The following is a 19,308-nucleotide window of genomic DNA, read 5'->3' on the forward strand; positions in this document are numbered from 1 at the left end:
CTGCAGTGGAAGCATGGAGTCCTAACCACTAGACTGCCAGGGAATTCCTTAGGTCAGCTTGTTTTCTTAAAAAATGTTTATAGTTTGTTCTCGTTGTTGTTGGAGGGTTTTTTGGCTGCACCACATGAAGCTTGTGGGGTCTTAGTTCCCAGACCAGGGATCCAACCCAGGCCCTCAGCAATGAAAGCAACAAATTCTAACCACTGGACTGTAAGGGAATTCCCATTATAAAGCAGATGCACTAGTATGCCCTCCAGGGTCACGGTCTGCATTTTGAACCACATATTATATATTCAGAATACATCACACCCAACACAAGTAATTAAATACCTGAATTTCTATTCAGGCTCCCTCTGCAACCCTGTGCCCCAGTTATGCCAACGCTCAGTGCAGCATTTGTGGATGAGAATTTGCCTGATGGGACTCACCTCCAGCCAGGAACCAAATTTATCAAACACTGGAGGATGAAAAATACAGGAAATGTCAAGTGGAGCACAGACACAAAGGTAGTTTTTCCCAAAAAATGTGAATGTGAAGTGGTTGAGATGGCAGAGTGTTTAACTGACAAACTTTCTTTCTCCTGTTACTATTCTTTTCAGCTCAAGTTCATGTGGGGAAACCTGACTTTGGCTTCTACCGAAAAGAAAGATGTTTTGGTTCCCTGCTTAAAGGCTGGCCATGTGGGAGTTGTGTCTGTGGAGTTCATTGCCCCAACCTTGGAGGGGACATACACTTCGCATTGGCGTCTTTCTCACAAAGGCCAGCAGTTCGGGCCTCGGGTCTGGTGCAGCATCATAGTGGATCCTTTCCCCTGCACAGAGAGCCCGGATAATAGTGAAAAGAGCATGATCAGCTCAAGCAGAGGTGATGATCTCACCTGCCAGCAAGAGGTGAGCATTGGAAGGGCCTGTTCACAGCTGGTGGATCCTCCAGAAACCTGGAAAGGCCAGCTTCTCCCCTCCCCCCAAACACGTCAGTATGCTTATATTGGGCCTAGTCTTCTGGGGCTTTGTTTGTGTGTCCTGAGGATCTGAGTGCAGGTGTCCCTCAGTGCTTAACCTTGCTTGTTACTTGGTGCACAGTTTTCTGATTTTTTTTTGTTCTATTTATTTTTTGCTGCACTGGCTCATCGATGCTGCACAGGCTTTCACTAGTGCTCTGAGTGGGGGCTACTCTTTACTGTGGTGCACTCACTGCAGTGACTTCTGTTGTTGTGGAGCATGGGCTTCAGGAGTTTTGGTGCACCAGTTTAGTGCTCCACAGCACGTGGGTTCTTCCAAGACCAGGGATCATACCTGTGTCCCCTGTATTGGCAGGTGGATTCTTAACCAGTGGACCACCAGGGAAGTCTTGTGCATGTTGTTTTAAGGCAACTTCCCTATTTACTGCTTAAATTTAAGTTACCCAGTGATGATGTCCTGGTTTTGACTATTGTTATATGGTTAATCTAAGTTACTGTCATTAGGGGAAGCTAGATGAAGGGGGTAATTAGTAAACTCTCTGTACTCTTTTTGCAGCTTTTTCATAGAAAAGTGTGAAATTAAAACAAAAAGTTTTACTACATACAGTGCATTTGACTTTAGCGAGGCAGCCGTCAACTTGCTTTTTGAGTTCTGTTGAGGGCCGAAAATGTGTCCCAATGGTTTCTCTCCACAGGAAGCTTTTCTGGGTAAAGAAGAAATTCTGCCTGGTGAAACAACTGAGCAGACAGAAGGGACAGGAACCCACATCCCACAGAAGGCAAAGAGTGCTGCCAGCAAGAGGGAGCTCTACATCCCATCCGTGGATCTTCTGACTGCCCAGGTGGAAGATTGAGCATTTTGAGGGGAAGGGACAGAAAGCCCTGGGGAACAAGTTCTTAACTTGTTGAAGGGAAGGGGATAGAGCCGTCGGTGGTGCCCAGGAAGTTAGAGATAGGCCCACTCTAATCTAGTGAGATGCGTCGAATGGCAAGAACATCCCCAATGGAAGCAAGTTTCTAAACTAAATGTTTCCTCTTTGAATTGGAAACTTATCTTGTGCTTCCCACAACTTCCCCTTCACTGCCTCTTCTTTCTGCCTAACTGGTTCACCTTCACCCCCACTACATCTGCTCTCTCTCTTCCCAGTGGCTATTTGAATGTTTGGTTCCCATTAACTCTTCTTGTTCTCACTTGACTGAGATGAGGCATGAATTTGAACACGAGTTGCATCTAGGATGATGTGGAGCTCAGTGGCCTTTAACACAAAACACAGCTCTAGCATGTGTTGCAAGTAGCCTAACATGCCCTCCCCCCTTTTTTTTTCAGGATCTGCTGTCCTTTGAGCTATTGGATATAAATATTGTCCAAGAGTTGGAGAGAGTGCCCCACAACACTCCTGTGGGTAAGAATGTCATTTGGTCCACCTTGTTTATTAACAGGCCCAATAGTACTGCCCCCTTGACTCTGGTAGTGACTATGTCATTCTGAGATATTAGTAGGCAAGGATTTCTCCCACAATGTGATATTAAAACTGCACCCATGGGCCCATTTTCCATTTCCCTGTTGTCTGTCAGAGGCAACAAGTTTGTACAGAGTTTCTCCACCATAAAGGGACCCTCTTCTCCATTTCTCTCTAGGCGTTTGTGTCCCTTTGTTACTTTACATTCATGGTTCTGTGTCTTGGCCATGGTCTTCCAAAGCCAAACAACTCTGAGATACTTGTGTACTTGATGGTCTGGAGAAATTCTTTACAACAGGCCTTGAAGCGTACCTGGGTTTATTTTAGTTCTGCAGGAGGCAGGAAGCCTAGAAGCTGCTGCTTCTGGACACTGAGTATTGATGATGCAATGCTTTTTCTTGGTTGATGGTTCTCCTATCTTCATTCTCCAGATATGACTCCCTGCATGTCTCCTCTGCCACATGACAGTCCTTTAATAGAGAAGCCAGGCTTGGGGCAGATACAGGAAGAGAGTGAAGGGGCGGGATTTAAAGCACTTCCTGGTAAGGGGTAAAATATTTGTAAAGCATTTGCATCCTCCCCTTCCATACCACGCCCTGTTGTTATCCATACCTTCTACTAACCTTACCTTGGTGTGTGAACGGGTTTTCCAAGGATCTGATTTTTTGAAGTCTCCTTACCTTCACATAGCACAGACAGCAGCTATTCCTTGGCATCATATCAGCATGGGGACATGACTGGAGAAAGCTCTGCAGTACTTTAAACACCAAGTGCAGACAAAAGTTCTGTCCTTTCCAGATTCCACAGTGTCAGTAAAGAAAAAGGCCGAGAATGTTTCTTCCATGGAGGAACCAGAAGATGATTTGAGTGGGACCCAGTTCGTGTGTGAGACTGTCATCCGATCCCTTACATTGGATGCTGCCCCGGATCACAAACCACCTTGGAGACAGAAGTCCCCGCAGAGTGAGTGTCCCTGAAATTCCCGGACCTCACCCCATGCCCCCACTGGGGAGACGCCTGACTTGTGATTGCCAGACCTGAGCAGGTAGAAGTGGTCTTCTTTACTGAGAGTGGAGACAGGGGAATCTTTGTTAGAGGTTGGATTATGGTTGTTCGTTTAGACTCTACATGTGCATCAGGAGCAAAACAGCTCCCGTAATTCATTTCTGCACTTTCCCAGGGGCTGAATTACAGCTGTATGCCACAGAGGAACAGCAGCCAACTGTGCTGCCTGGGTTCTGCAGTAAGAAGTCTTCTTGTAAGTGGACGGAGCCCCTCAGCAGAGAACCCTCCCCTGCCCTCCCACCGCCACCCCAGCAGCTGAGTTGTCTCATTTCTCCAAGGGCAGCAGTCAGGAAATAGTGGGCAGAAACAGGAGCACCAAGCTAAAGTTTCTTAGGGGTCAGTTCTGCTATAATAAATTTCTTTGTGGCAGAATTTCTAGAGGTCAGATAGGTAGAACCAATTTCATGTATTTCAGATACTATCCAAACACTCAAATTTTAAAACTATGTATTTAAAAAATATATATGTATTTCCACACACACACTTGAATACAAATGGATAACAAAAAAAGTCTAAACAAAGTCTAGAAGGACTTACACCAAAATGTTCACAGTAGTTGTCTCAGTAAGATTATCGGTAGTTTGTTATTTTTTTCTTAACTCATCCATGTTTTGCCAGTTTTTCTGTCATGACTACTCATTACTTTGCAAAGAGGAGGAGGAAAGGAGTCAAAAGTAGTCATATAGTCCTGCGGTACTTAGCACCAGATGTTTTCTCTTCTCATAGCACTGTTAGCTAGTTTAGCAGTTTCGATTTGAAACCATCCCAATATGATAGGGGCTTCTCTGATAGCTCAGTTGGTAAAGAATCTGTCTGCAATGCAGGAATCCCCGGTTTGATTCCTGGGTCGGGAAAATCCACTAGAGAAGGGATAGACTACCCACTCCAATATGCTTGGTCTTCCCTTGTGGCTCAGCTGGTAAAGAATCCACTTGCAATGTGGGAGACCTGGGTTCAATCCTTGGGTTGGGAAGATCCCCTGGAATAAGGGAAAGGCTACCCACTCTAGTATTATTCTGGCCTGGAGAATTCCATGAATTGTATAGTCCTTGGGGTCGCTCTGACAGTTATGTTAGCTGTCACCTGAAGGGGAAAAGGAAAGGGGCCTCCTTGTTTTAAGGGTCATAGTGTTCTCAGAAGCTTTATTGTTTCTGCTGACCTTGTTTTTATGAACTTTGGTTCTTTTCAGCTTCAGACTTTGAATATGGCCCTTTGGTTTGTCCCTCTCCTCTGGCTTTCATAATTATAGCTCATGACCCACAAGGCTTGGTATAGGGTAGGGTAAGCACGAGGGACTGTTCTTAGCTTGTACCTTAAAATTGGATGCTTTCACCCTTTAGTGAAATTTGCCTCACCTGAAGAGGGACCACTTGCAGACGAGAGGGAGGAGATTGTCCAAATTGCTGAAGAAGAGGCTGTTGTGGAGGAAGAGGATGAGCTCAGAGATGAAGTTCGGAGTCAGTCCTCTGCTTCTTCAGAGGACTATATCATCATCCTGCCTGAGTGCTTTGACACCAGCCGCCCCCTGGGGGACTCCATGTACAGCTCTGCACTCTCACAGCCAAGCCTGGAGCGAGGGGCTGAAGGAGAGCCTGGGATTGAGGCTGGGCAGGAACCAGTCGAGGCTGGGGAGAGACCCCCTGGAGGGGACAACCAGCCACAGGGGCACAACATCAATGACATCCTTATGACCTCACAGACTCTAGACACAGTGCCCCTAACCCCAGAGGTGGTGGGGCCTCCGCCACAGCTGCCCAGGTACCATCTGTACCCCACTCTGCTGGGCTGTCCTTCAGAGGTGGAATAAAGAGAGAGGACTCAACCTGATCTCAAAACCTGTTTCTCTGTCAGCAGGGGAAATGGCGATTTCCCATAGTAAAGTCTGATGAATAAAAGTTGTGCTTCCCAGTGTTTGTGGATCCTGGATTTAAAGAAATACTTGCTTTAGTTAACTTTTATTAGCTGAGTAATTAGCAGGGGAGTGACCAGACTGCAGCCAGTCTTTCTAGCTTGACTGTGGCTGAAGAGGAAAACTGAAGAGTGAGCCCTTCCCACCTGATCCCTAGATGCAGACTTGTGCTCTGGATCAGCAGTGTGAAACCTCTGTAGAGACTCTAGCTCTGCTGTGCCCTGTTTGCTGTTTCTCCACCATTACCAGAGGTGCCTTCTCAACTTACTTTCAATATTATGTTTTTCTGAAAGGAGTCCTCCCAGTGCACAGCATCATGGTTCCCCAGGAGTGGATTTACCAGTTACCGTACCAGAAGTTTCTTCAGTCCCTGGTCAGATCAGAGAAGGTAATGACCTGCCTGAGCTTTCTCTCTGTGCTCTTTTCTCATGGAAACCAGGTATAAGTAGGCACTCTGGTTCTTGGCAGTTTTGCGAAACTTGCCCTTTGACTTTTTCTGTGCTCGTCCCCCCTACTCTTTTTGTTTTATCTTCTAGCTTAATATTTATTAGATGAGACCCCATAGAAGCTGGCATTGTGCTGTAGTGGAAAGAACACAGGTTTTGGAACCAGCCCAGTCTAGGTTCATCCCCAGCTCTGCCTTTCCTCACTGTGTAACCTTGCAGTGGTTCAGCAGGTTGATAATACCTGAAGGTCTGTTTCCTCATCCACGAAATAAAGAGAATAGCACCTTGGAGTTGTGAATAGACCCTCAAAGTGGCGTCCCTCTCTTCCTCAAAAAACAAAACCTGGACTTCCCTGGCGGTCCAGTGATTTAAGACTGCATCCAATGCAGGAGGCACAGGTTGAATCTCTGATCAAGGAACTAAGTGCCCACATGGCATGTGGTGCGGCATAACAATTAAAGGCTTGAAATGTTGTGATCAGATTGTTACCTGCCTCAGAAATAGCCCTGCTGGGAGTTAGGAAATCCAAGGCATTTCTAGATGCTGCATCTAACCAACAGCTCTTTTGCTTTTAGAGCTCAGAGGCTCATCAGGACTTGTAAACAGCAGACCGAAGAGCTATGACCACTCAAGGTAACTGGACCTTGCCTGTGCAGCCTCTTATTCAGAAGCAGGTGGATGTCCTAGTGTTACCCTGCTTACACAAGCCTCTCAGAGCACGTGCCCCCTCCTGAGAGTGATGGAGGAGAGCCATCATTCCTTCTTGTTATTTCTTCTGAAGCTCGTGAGCAACCCTGAGCAGAAGGCTAACGTTGATGTTTAAGAGTGTTGCCAGTCCAGACCAGGAAGAAGCGCCCTTAGGTTCAATTCCTGCTTAGTAACAGAGGAGGGCAGGAAGGTCCAGGCCATTGTGCATCTTGTAACTTGTTCTTAGACAAACCTGCCTCTCTGCTCCTAGTCGTCTCAAGGCAGTATCAAGTTGGGCCCCTCCCCGTATACAGTGTTCAGAAAATCACATTTCCTTTGGGAGTTGTTTCCTCTGAGATGGTAACTGAGCAGATCCACTGCCAGTACCTCACGGCACCCTTGACCACATTAATTTTCCAGTGGGGCTGAAAGCTGGCATGCTAACCAGAGTGAGTGACATGTTTTCTGCAGTGCCCATATCTTGTAGCAGTAAGAACTGAGCCCTTCATCGGACCTAGATTTGTAACTATAAAACTGATAGGAAAACAGTCACATGCTCATTTTACATTTGATTTTTTTTTCCTCCAGGAAATCTCATTTCCTTTACAGGATGAGAACCCAGATTATCTTGTAGGAAGGTAATAATTAGCGTTTCTTAGGGAGATAATTTGGTTTTCCTCCTCAGGCACCACCACCACCACCACCACCACGGGAACAGCATTGCTGGAGGACTGGTTAAGGGGGCTTTGTCTGTTGCTGCCTCTGCGTACAAGGCCTTGTTTGCTGGACCACCAGTCACCGCACAGGTCAGTGTATGTTTTATTTTCCTGAACCAAATCCAAGTCACTAGTAAAAACAATGGCATCTGCCTGGGCTGGAGAGAGTCGCATATCATCGTAGAAAGCATGAGCTTTAAGTTTAGTTTTCTTTTAATTGGAGGATAATTGCTTTACAGTGTATGTTGGGTTCTGTATAGCAGCCGAGAATCAGCCATAAGTACATGAATGTCCCTTCTCTCTTGAACCTCCCTCCCATTCCCCCACCCCATCCTACCCCTCTAGGTTGTCACACCGGGTTGAACTCCGTGTGCTATACAGCAGCTTCCCACTAGCTATGTATGTTTCTTACATATGATGACACATATGTTTCAGTGCTGCTCTCTGAATTTGTCTCACCCTCTCCTTCCACAAGTCTGTTCTCTATGTCTGCGTCTCTATTCCTGCCCTGCAAATAGGTTCATCAGTACCATCTTTCTAGATTCCACGTATATGTGTTAATATACGATACTTGTTTTCCTCTTTCTGACTTCACTCTGGATAACAGGCTCTAGGTTCACCCATCTCTCTAGAACTGCCTCAAATTTGTTCCTTTTAATGGCTGAGTAATTCCATTGGATATATGTATCACAAAACTTAGTCTTTGATTAACACACAAAGACTTGGCCACTTTCCGCTTATATGACTTCGGCTAAGTTAAGGGAGGAAAGAAAAAAGACCTAATGTTTGTTGCAGACCTAGTGTGTGTGTGGCGCTCTGCCAGGTGCTAGTGCTACAGGAGGAATCAGACACCAGTTCCTTCCCAGAGTGGTGGGAAACAAGTGAAGTAAACAGACGTTTGTCTACGAAACTTTTGAAAATAAGCAAAGCACTATAAAATTTAAGGAATCTTTCATCTAATTAAAAAAAAAAACCAAAACATTTATTGTGCAGTGTAAGATACAGACTGGTGGAACACCTCAGTCTGATATTGGGCCCACAGTGCAGCACAAGAAGGCTTCCTGGTAGATGATGCCTGAAGTCATCCTAAAAGTGTTTGCCAGGAATCAGCAGAAAGGGTAGACAGAGAGTAGCCAGTAAAGAGATCTGGAAATGTGAGCCTGGAAGGTAAATTTGTTCTGAGAAGAGAAAGAAGAGAAAAGACCAGTGATGTAGGTGGGATGCTGTGTTAAGTAATTTGGATTTTATTTTAGGACCCGTGGGCAGCCTCTGAAGGATTTTAGGGAAGTAATTAACATGATCAGATTTGTTCTTTGTAAGATCACTCCACTCCTCCATAGTGTGGAGGCTGAGGGAGCCTTAAGAAATCCAGCTGAGAATCCACGTGTAAGAAGAAAAGAAGGATAGAAGAGAAATAGAAATGGCAGAACTTGGAGGCCATAAGGCTAAAAAGAAGTCAAGGATAAAAGTTTCTAGTTTAGGTAGTCAGTGTAACATTCATTAATAGAGGATATATAAGAACGGTATATTTGGGCAGGAGGAAAAGAAAATCCAGTCGGTTTTGGGCTGGTGTTGAATTTGAGACACACCCAGGTCAATTTATCCAGAGTATAGTTGGATTTATACATTTGAATTAAAGAGAAAAGAAGTTTGGCCTGGAAATGAAGTCTTTTATGTACAAGATATGACAGGAGCCACAGATTAGATAAAATTTTCCAGGAAGAATGGATAAAAGAAGGAGCAGCCTCTAAGGATCATGGAAAGAGGGAGAGCTCTGCAAAAAAGACTGAGAACTAGGAGGAGAATGAGGAAGGGAAGGGAGTTCTACATTGGAGCTTAGGGAAGGGAGTTTTAATGAGGAGGGCATGGCCAGCAGTGTCAGATGCTGCAGAGGAGTGAGAAGGAGCAGAGAGGACTTTTAAGAGTACAACTGTGCCTCACTTTCAAATAGCTGGACTATACAAAGGGAGAAGGAGCGTGAAAGCTGGGACATGTAAGGCAGAGGGAGACATTTTTAAAGGTGAGCCAATAGCAAAGGAGGTTAACAATCAAAATGAGAGAGGTTAATTAGTGGAAAAATATTTCCGAGGTGACGAGAGGTAATGAGATACAAAGTAAGGTTCATTCAGAAGGATTAACCTGGAAAGGAGGACGGGTAACTTACTCTGAAATAGAAGGGAACAGAAGAGAGAAATACCAGAGACAGTGCTCAACATATTGACATGCTTTTCTTAATCCATTCAGTTCAGTTGCTCAGTCGTGTCTGACACTTTGTGACTCCATGGACTGCAGCACACCAGGCCTCCCTGTCCATCACCAACTCCCAGAGTTTACTCAAACTCATGTCCATTGAGTCAGTGATGCCATCCAACCATCTCATCCTCTGTCATCCCCTTCTCCTCTCGCCTTCAGTCTTTCCCAGCATCAGGGTCTTTTCAAATGAGTCAGTTCTTCGCATGAGGTGGCCAGAGTATTGGAGTTTCAGCTTCAACATCAGTCTTTCCAATGAACACTCAGGACTAATCTCCTTTAGGATGGACTGGTTGGATCTCCTTGCAGTCCAAGGGACTCTCAAGAGTCTTCTCCAACACCACAGTTCAAAAGCATCCATTCTTCAGCACTCAGCTTTCTTTATGGTCCAACTCTCACATCCATACATGACTACTAGAAAAACCATAGCCTTGACTAGATGGACCTTTGGTGCCAAAGTAATGTCTCTGCTTTTTAATATGCTCTCTAGGTTGGTCATAACTTTCCTTCCAAGGAGTAAGCGTCTTTTAATTTCATGGCTGCAGTCACCATCTGCAGTGACTTTGGGGCCCAGAGAAATAAAGTCAGCCACAGTTTCCACTGTTTCCCCATCTATTTGCCATAAAGTGATGGGACTGGATGCCGTGATCGTATTTTTCTGAATGTTGAGCTTTAATCCACTCAACCACGCTGCAAAATACTAGCTAACCTGTGTCTCCATTTTTTTTTCTTAATAAGAAAATTGGTACTCAACACAGCTATTAAGTAAATGATAAGAGGGTGTTCCAAGTGTTTGGAGGATTTAGGAAAGTTATGAACTTGGCCCAAAGAAGAAAGTAAAAATAAAAGATTAAGTAAATTAGCAATAAATAATTGCTATTCTTTATTTAAAAAAAAAAAAAAAGCCAAGAAGGTTGCCCAGGATATCATTTCCTGAGCAGTTTCTGGTCCGGCTTCTTTGCATATCTGATTAAATTTCCCAGACTTTTTTCCGGTAACAGCTCTTGGCCCATCATCATGATCACCTTTATCTTCACACTGTTTCCAGAGTGTGTTTCTATCTCTTCCTTCATCTAGTTCTAAAGACCGTTCATTTGTTACCTGGTTTGGGATACAAACATACCTCATCCAAAATAGAGTTTTCCCAGTCCTTATCCCCTCAGAAGACCCATTGGTATTGGGTGGACAGGAGTGCCATAGTCTTGCACCTAATTACCTAGCGTTTTGAATAAATCTGGAAAGATTAGAATTACTCAACAAAATAATACAGATTTTTACAGAAACTGTTTTTCTGCTTTTCTTGACTCTACACAGCCAATAGTTTCTGAAGATCAGACAGCAGCCCTGATGGCCCATCTCTTTGAAATGGGATTCTGTGACAGGCAGTTGAACCTAAGGCTGCTGAAGAAACACAATTACAACATCCTGCAGGTGGTGACAGAACTCCTTCAGGTCAACAACAACGACTGGTACAGCCACCGCTACTGAGGAGTGACCTCGTATTAAATAACGTTGCCTGCTGCTCAGAGATGATCTTTATTCTGTTGGGGCATGGGGTAGAGACCCTTGGTTATTTTTTAATCTGATGAATCTATAATAGAGCCCATCATTGAATTATCCAGACAATACGTGCCACTGCAGTATTTTTTGGAGCAAATCAAAAACTAGAACGTAAATTTTCACGGTAGTCATTAGGTGAATTGTAGGAAGAGCATTTTTCAGTTGATTTGGATAAAGCTCCTTTCTCTGTTTTAGTGCACTGAAGAGTATAACTTAAACTTCCTATAGAACCATTTTTCTTTCTGCTTGTACTGAAGTTGAGTATTTTTCTTTGCTTAACATGGATGTTTTTATGGGGATATCTGTTGTCAGTTTTTAAACGGAATTAACCTTGGAAGTTGTTTTTCAGAATTCTCATAATTTCTCTAACCTATCCCAAGCTTAAATAGCTATGTGATATTAAAATGACACCTAGAACGTGATAGGAATTTTGTTACGCTTCCCGTTTCAAGTAGAAAGTAATTTTTCTGCAAGTCTTGGAAATCAGCACTGTTGTTTTCTAAAGACCCCACTGATGCGTTGAAGTATATCCACCTTCCATGTCTCTGCGCTTCTGCGTGAGGAGCGGGGAGTGTGCTAATTAACCCACCAGCACCTGTTGAACAGTGTCTATTGTAGCAATTTTGCATACATTTGTATTTTATTTAAGGGAAAAAATTTAGGTAGTGTGAAATATTTTGCTAATCCTATAAAGAAGGGAAAAATCTATTAAAGGAAAAAGTAAATTTAACAGTTACCTTTTTTCTTTATGTCGGGGGCAGGTCTTATTTACAGTAGAGTGGGCAAGGGCTGTATAGAAACATGAGAAAACTGAACTTTTATTATGTGAATCTCAGTAAAATTCAGGAGCGGGCAGATGAGTGGGTGTGAGGCTTTGACATGGGATTTAGGAAGTCCTAAATGTCTCTTGAATGTTTGAAATCTGTTCAAGAGAACTTAGAACAAGAAAAAGAGGCTGTTTTACAAAACTGGGATGTGGGGGTGGGGGGTGGCAAACTCAGAAAAAAGTTCTGGTTTAATTTAACCCCAGGGTAGGTGAGTGGGAAAGAGCTTGCTTACAAAGGTCCAAAGTCCTCACTCTGTTAATAGAAAGGAGTCTTGGGTACAGCTGGTAGAGGTAACAAAAAACACTAAAGATTTTAGTCATAAAAATTGCTTGCAGAAAAAGAAATCTGACCCCCCCCCCAGCCCGAAGGGGGAAGGATAATAAAATAGTATTATATAACCTGGTTGGTATTACAATGAATGATGTAATCATTAGCCATAATGATGTTTATTTACAGTATAACCCTTGAATGCTGTTAAATAGGCCAGGATTCAGACTGCAAGCCAACCAGTCTGTTCGTTATTTAAAACGTTTTTATGGGGCCTTCTGGGTAGAGGCTGAGCGGCCGGTTGTGTGTAATTAATTGGGTTGATTTGGGACGGGATCTGCCTTGACCATCTGAGTCGTATTGTTAGGGTCCAGTCGTCTGTCCCATTGTACTTGTACGTAACCGCTTAAAGAATGGTGAAATAAACTTTGAAACTCTTACCTGCCCTGGCTGGTACCTTCGTCCAGGACTTCGCGTGGCCCTTGAAGATCTGAGAAACGTTCTGGCCGCTGTGTTGAGAAGCGGGCCCTGGGACGTGGCGGGGGGTGGGCGGGCCCTGGGACGTGGCGGGGGGTGGGCGGGCCCTGGGACGTGGGGGGCTGGGGGCGGGCCCTGGGTCGTAGGGGGGGCGGGCCCTGGGACGTGGGGGGGCGGGTCCTGGGAGGGCGGGTTCGGAGGAGCCGGGGCGGAGCTTCCCGAGGCTTTGAATCAAAAGTTGGGGCGAGACCCAGTTCCCGCAGTTTCGGTTCTACTTTGCAGGCGTTTCTGTCGCCGCGGTCGCCCTAGGGTAAGGCGCTTTGAGAAATTCCTTTACTTTTCCTCTGGGAGACAAGGGCCCAGGCGGCTCCTGTGCCTCCTCCTCCTAGACCAACACGCAGGTACCGAGCTCTGCTAACGGCCTCTCGGGGTGTCTGATGGGACTTAAAATCCTTTCGATGAAATCCTAGCCTCTCAGTCCACGCCCAGCTTCAGAGTAGGGCGTAAAGCAGCTGGGGCTATGGGTAGGCCACAGTCACGGCTCCCCACCTGCCCCAAAGGGGCACTCGCTTCCCCTAGGACTCTGGAACCACCCTTCCCTACCGGCTCTCGTCCCAAAATTACGTACTCCAAAAATCTCTCGTCCTCTTGCAGCTGAGAGGAGCCCGGGATCTCAGACCTAAGCCAGGTGAGGCTCACTTTATTTTAGCCCCGAAGGTCAGAGTTCAGCTCAGGATGCCCATTCATTTGACTCCACTCTCTAGGGGAGGATCTAGATTTTTAGCCTCAGTTCTTCCTCATAAAGGACTGACCCAGACGTTGCTCCTCCCCCAGACATTCTTTCCCATCCCAACTCAGAAAGCAACATAGAAGAGGTTTATGCTCCCTTCCACGACCTTTTTAGGGTCTTTTAAAGCCACATCTGTGGCCAGTCTAGCTTCCTTTTTCTTTCTTGTTCCAAAGAATCCCTACCTTCCTATTACACCAGTACCTGCCCAGGTTCAGGAATGGAAGCTTTTCTTCCACACCCAGGCTGGGAGACCTCAGGCATTTCTACCCCGGGGTGCTGGATAGACATCTTCAGAATCATCTTGTCTCAGAGGATGAAGGGACTCTTGGCTGCTGCCCTCAAGCCAGCCCTATCTAACTTCCTTCCTTGGTAATCAGTGACAGCTCAGCAACTTTTCCAGAACAAAATAAGTGCTCCGCTTTCACTTATGAAAGTCCCATAAAGTGAAATAACCTCTGCTTTGCTTTTCCCTCTCGGGAATTGAGCTGTCCTACAATAAAGAGAGGAGTTGAAATGGAGAGATTCCTGATCTGAGAACCACGTGCAACTGCTTGAATTTCCATACCTTCACTTTCTTAGGCTTGAGCTTGCTGAAATTGTGGTGGGGCCCCTTGCCAATCTCAAAAACTTAAAACCAGAGTGACACCCAGCATCCATTCTAACTGAATTTTGTTCTTTCTTCATCAGTGAAAAATACCCCTGAACAATGGGTGCGACATTCTCCCAGCTGGCCTCTCAGGAGGATGAGAACAAATTGATCCTGCCCCCCGAACCAGCCTTTGGCAGCAAGGCTGCCAGCTACTCCAGCACTGGCAACAGCAAGCCTTTCTGTTCCTGTGTGCCATGTGACAGGGCTGCTGGTACTGGCTTTATAACTTGTCCCACCTGCCAGGGCAGTGGGGAGATTCCTCGAGGTGAGTAGCCGCAGGCTCTGGAAGTAGCCTGGGATCCAGGAAAGGCTCTTAACAGCCAGCTGGCCAGCGCCAGGCCCCTCTGAGTCTCCCTGGATGGTGTTAGGTAGTCCGGCTCCTAGTCCCCCAGTTTCAGGCTGGCCCAGGGAGATTCTAACCCTCCCTGGGCTCTCTGCAGAGACCTCCCTCCTGCCCTGGTTGTACCACCCAACCCCAGGGGATTTCCAGCCTCTCTGCTTCCTTAGCAACCCTGCCATAGGATTCAGGAAGTTACCATGGCCTCTCCAAAGAAACTGGACTTTTCTGACTTGTGGTGACTTGCAGAAATTCTTCACTCATGTTAATGAAATCTCACCTCCATTCGAGAGGTGGCAAATCTGAGCTGCCAACAGCCAGTGTCCCCAGTCCTGCCCTGGGTCAGAGATAGCATGCTTCTGAGACTGCTCTGTGGGATGGAGGGGTGCTTCTCGCAGGCTGGTACAGGAAACTTGTCATGAACACTTCGTGGCCCTCCTCACCCTCTTTCTCTCTACAGAGCTAGAGAAGCAGCTGGTGGCCCTTATTCCCTATGGGGACCAGAGGCTGAAGCCCAGGCACACGTAAGCCCCTCTTCCTACCCCAGTTCTTCAGGCATTGCCCATGGGGGCAATTCCTCTTTGTCATCCCAATGTGCCCTCCTCTACTAAATTTTCTCCATTGGTTCTCCTCCAAAAGCTTGAGCTTCACTGGGCTCAGACATATTAGCACCCTGTTTCCACAGATTTTCCTAGTTAAAGAATCTCAGAGCACAGCAGACCACCTGAGGTCAGTTGGTATCCAAAGCATCACTGCTTCCAAGAAGCATGGCTCCCTTTTGAAGACAGAGAGGACCTCTTTTGACTCTGCAAGTCCTTCCAGGATGGAGGGAGTTGCCATTGATTTGGGGAAGTGATTTTTCCTAAGAACTTCTTTTGCTGTGGCAGTTCAGACCTGCTTGTTCTCTTCCCCGTAGAAATGGAAAGCCAGCTACTCCCTGACCTGGGACCCTTCAGAACCTCAGAGGCAGCCATGAATTTCAACTGTGGGGGCCTGTGACTCTGTTTGTCATCTGGGTCGTTTGACATGAATCCCTGAAGCTCCTCCTCCCAGGGTCCACAGCTTCCATCTGGGAGCCACCACCCAGCCCTCCCTGACCCCTGCATCAGAGTCCAAATCTGGCAGTGCCCCTTAGAAGGTGCTACCAAGGTGCAGTCTCTTTAATGCGTATTACAATTTTGAATTAGATGGACAGACGATGTCTGGTTCTGAATATGAGTATTAAAATTCAGAACTCTCAAAATTCATGTGGACTTCTTCCAGTGATTATAGCTGGCACTGGGGATTGGTGGCTTTTCCTGAATTAGCCCATAACAGATTGTACAAGGTAGGTAGGTACAATGAATGATTTCCATTTTATAGACAAGGAAACTGAGGCTTAGGGCAGTTAAATGGGTTGTTCAGAGTTACTGGGCCAGTGGGTACAGAGAGCTGGGGATGGACATCAAGCTGCTGGCTTCTCAGTCCTGTGCTTCTCCCCACTCTGGGCCACCCCTGACTCTAGGCTGGTCCTCCACACCTGAGGAGCTAAGTGTCCAGTTGTGAGGGGAACTCAGAGGAGACCCTTGTGTACAGAGAAGAGTATCTGAACACCCCTGGCCAGGTTGCTTCTGTGTTCAGACTTCACTTCCCTACCTGGGTCCTGCTTTCCCACAGGAAACTCTCCGTGTTCCTGGCAGTGTCCATCTGCCTGGTGACCTCCTCCCTCATCGTCTTTTTCCTGTTTCCCCGGACAATCGCCGTGCAGCCTGTGGGCCTCAGCTCCTCCACGGTGGCCACTGATGAGGCCAATGTCTACCTCAACATAACGGTGGGTGGGTGCCTGTGCCCCTGTGCCCCTGGGCTCCGACCCCACCTTCCAGGCACCACTTCTGTGAAGCCCTTGTCCCGTGTTCTGACCTTGGGCATGGGTAGCCAGGGATCTTACGGCACTCAGAGGATGTCAGAAGCCTAAGGAGAAGCCCCTAACAGATTGTGTAGGATTGGAACTGTGAGAGGTTAGAATTGAGGCCAGAGCAGTATTAGGGAGTGGTATGCCTGAGACATTCCGGGTGGGCAGGGGAACAGAAAGAGCCTTGCAGGGTGAGACAGGATTTTGAGACAGCTTAATGTCCCAGTATTCTTGCCTGCAGAACTCCATGGACAGAGAAGCCTGGCAGGCTGCAGTCCATGGGTCACAGAGTTGGACAAGACTGAGCGACTAACACTTTCACTTTTACGGTCTTAGTTAAGGTGACCCCTCCAAGGGGCTCTGGCACTGGTGCCCCAGCAGCTGAAGCTCTCACTGGAAGTGGGGCTCAATCAGGCTGGGGGTTTTTGAAACTGGTTGACTTCTTCTTGCCAAGGATGGTTACTCTCACCCCTCCCTTCCCTGTCTTCCTCCCCAGAGTATCTTGAATATCTCCAATAACAATTACTGCCCTATCACTGTGACCCAGCTGACCATCGAGGTTCTGCACCTGTCCCTCGTGGTGGGACAGGTCTCCCACAGCCTCCTCCTCCACATCGGCTCTTTGGCCAGTGAACAGGTGATTCCCTCTCGCTGGCCAGCCCCACACCCCACAAGTGTGTGGACACAGGTGGGAGGAAGGGGGCAGCTGCAGTTGGGGCTAACCCTATGACCATTTGGTTGACAGATATTTTATGCAGTGGCCAACAGGATATGGGATGAAAACACATAGTGAGTAGCCCTTGATCTCTTCTTCCTCACCTCCTTCCTGGTTGGAAACTCAGTTTGAACCCCCACCAGATTTCTTGATTGCTTAGCAACCCTGCAGCCAGCATTCAGCCTGCACGCTTATGGCCAAGTCTGCAGTGTGCAAGTGTTCAGGGCCTCCTGTTTGGAGCAGGATTGGAATGAAAACCAGGCTAGAATTGGGTTAATCCTTACAATATATTGGGACTTCCCTTGTGGCTCAGTTGGTAAAGAGTCTGCCTGTAATGTAGGAGACCTGGGTTTGATCCCTGGCTTGGGAAGATCCCCTGGAGAACAGAAAGGCTACCCACTCCAGTATTCTGCCCTGGAGAATTCCATGGACTGTAAAAGTCCATGGAGTCCCAGAGTTGGACACAACTGAGCGACTTTCACTTTCACTTTTACAATATATGACTTTGAGCTCTTCAGCCTGACTCGCTGTCTTCTACTAAGGGAATGGCCAGCACATGCCTGGGCCAGGCCAGTGGGGGTTGGAGGAGTGAAGTGCTCACCTTAGGCAGAGGGAGCGGGAAGGCCTGGGTCCTTGCCTTCCCCATGGGAAGGAGGCCAGGGGCCTGGGACTGCAGGTCTCCTCTGAACTGACAGGATGCTCAGTGTGAAATGTGGTCCTGTGTTCTTCCTCTCTGTCTTTCTCAGCAAAATCTGTACCTGGCTGGAAATCAAAGTCCACCACGTGCTTTTGCACATCCAGTAAGTAGGATTTGAAGCCCTGGTATCCCCTCTCCCACTTCTTTTTTTTTTTAATAGTTATTTATTTTGGCTTTGCTGGGTCTTAGGTTAAGCATGCAGGATCTTTAGTTGTGGCATGTGGACTCTAGTTCCCTGACCAGGGATTGAACCTGGGTCCCCTGAATGGGAAGCTCAGAATCATAGCCACTGGACCACCAGGGAAGTACCCCTCTCCCACCTCCTGACTCCAGCTCCCCCTAGTGGGAAGGAAGTCATCCAAGCTGACTCCATGTATCTGTTGGCCCTTGATAGTGGCAGGTCCAGCCCTTCCTCTAGGGTCCACCTTGCTTCTGAGCTGTTGATGTGACACCCGTGGCGCTGCCCGGGACCCGGGTGGGGCAGGTGGGGCAGCTGTCCCAGGAGCCATGACAGAGCAGGAAGCCAGCCCTCCCCAGAGAGCAGAGCAGGGCCAAGGCTTTCCTCTTCCTCCCAGACACAGCACCAAAGCCTGCTTTTCCTCTCCAGGGGCACCCTGACCTATTCCTACCTGAGCCGTTCCGAGCAGCTGGTCTTCCAGAGCTATGAATATGTGGACTGCCGGGGAAACACGTCTGTGCCCCACTTGCTGTTTTCTCACCCGCCGTGACCTGTCTGCTGCCCTCAACTCCAGTCGCCTGCCGGCCTGGTCTGTACCTCCCACAACTCCGTGGTGCCCAGTAGGACAATAGTGACTTTGCCAAAGGAAAAACCCTGCTTTACAATACCCTCCCCACCCCATGCACCCCCAGCAGAGGAAGCTTCCTGTGGAAGTTAACTTCATATACACTCATACATCCCTACACACTGTCTCTCTCTCATACATACACCCATACACACAGTCTCTCTCTCTCTCACACACACACAAATACACACACACACACACACCCTCTCTGATTTCCACAGGATCAGAAGCCTGATTCTTCTAGAGGCCAGCACCAGAGGCCTCTGGTTTTGTCTTGAGCAAAGTCTGACCCAACGTTTCCTCAGAGCTGCCTCAGAGGCGTGGAGCAGCACCCACCTTCCTATGCTGAGCACCTTGGTTGCCTGGTTCCTCCAGGGAAGGCCTTCTTCCTGCCTGAATGCAGAGAAAACTTTCATTTTATCTGGTTTGACTCCATGGATCCTTTTCCAGTTCTCCACCCAGTGATGGGAATGACTTAGGGATCAGCCCATGCTGTCACCAGGGCCTTTTGCTTTGGTCATGTGACAGATCGTTGGTGATGGCCTGCTTCTCTCCTGGTAACTTGTTGCCCACCCTTTGGCCAAGGCCCTTTGGCTCTGCCTCCTTCCTGGTTATAGATGGTCTGGGTCCCCAGGAACATAGAGCTGTTCTGCAGCTAAAGCTTCTCTTCTCCATAAAACACTTTTAGCAATATTATTCTCTGCACAGCAGGAACAAAAGGAGAGGAGGGAAGGGAGGCACCTGGCACCCTCTGGGCCTGCACAGGAAGAACAGAGACAAAGCCAGAGTCATTTTAACAGG

At 47.2% G+C, this 19,308-nt stretch overlaps 2 protein-coding genes across 3 annotated transcripts in view; both read left to right on the plus strand.

Annotated features, from left to right (window-relative positions):
* Positions 1 to 12,588, plus strand: part of NBR1 (NBR1 autophagy cargo receptor) — a 29,106-nt gene extending 16,518 nt beyond the window's left edge. For both annotated transcript variants that reach the window (XM_052658419.1, XM_052658418.1), the window contains exons 11-22: positions 347 to 506; positions 600 to 890; positions 1,657 to 1,803; positions 2,289 to 2,364; positions 2,853 to 2,963; positions 3,220 to 3,384; positions 3,602 to 3,679; positions 4,827 to 5,244; positions 5,689 to 5,783; positions 6,417 to 6,474; positions 7,214 to 7,334; positions 10,809 to 12,588. In XM_052658419.1, coding sequence (XP_052514379.1) covers positions 347 to 506; positions 600 to 890; positions 1,657 to 1,803; positions 2,289 to 2,364; positions 2,853 to 2,963; positions 3,220 to 3,384; positions 3,602 to 3,679; positions 4,827 to 5,244; positions 5,689 to 5,783; positions 6,417 to 6,474; positions 7,214 to 7,334; positions 10,809 to 10,982 — 1,894 coding nt within the window. In that variant the 3' untranslated portion in view covers positions 10,983 to 12,588. The remainder of the gene's footprint in view (positions 1 to 346; positions 507 to 599; positions 891 to 1,656; positions 1,804 to 2,288; positions 2,365 to 2,852; positions 2,964 to 3,219; positions 3,385 to 3,601; positions 3,680 to 4,826; positions 5,245 to 5,688; positions 5,784 to 6,416; positions 6,475 to 7,213; positions 7,335 to 10,808) is intronic.
* Positions 12,589 to 12,862: 274 nt separating this feature from the next.
* TMEM106A (transmembrane protein 106A) lies at positions 12,863 to 19,127 on the plus strand. The gene is made up of 8 exons (XM_052658478.1): positions 12,863 to 12,935; positions 14,103 to 14,329; positions 14,862 to 14,925; positions 16,058 to 16,211; positions 16,789 to 16,929; positions 17,038 to 17,081; positions 17,754 to 17,807; positions 18,312 to 19,127. Exons 2-8 carry the CDS (start codon positions 14,122 to 14,124, stop codon positions 18,430 to 18,432), a joined length of 786 nt encoding a protein of 261 aa, XP_052514438.1. The 5' UTR covers positions 12,863 to 12,935; positions 14,103 to 14,121; the 3' UTR covers positions 18,433 to 19,127.
* Positions 19,128 to 19,308: the final 181 nt, after the last annotated feature.

Source organism: Budorcas taxicolor, chromosome 19 (genome assembly GCF_023091745.1).
Source record: "Budorcas taxicolor isolate Tak-1 chromosome 19, Takin1.1, whole genome shotgun sequence".
Classification (NCBI taxonomy): Eukaryota; Metazoa; Chordata; class Mammalia; order Artiodactyla; family Bovidae; genus Budorcas; species Budorcas taxicolor.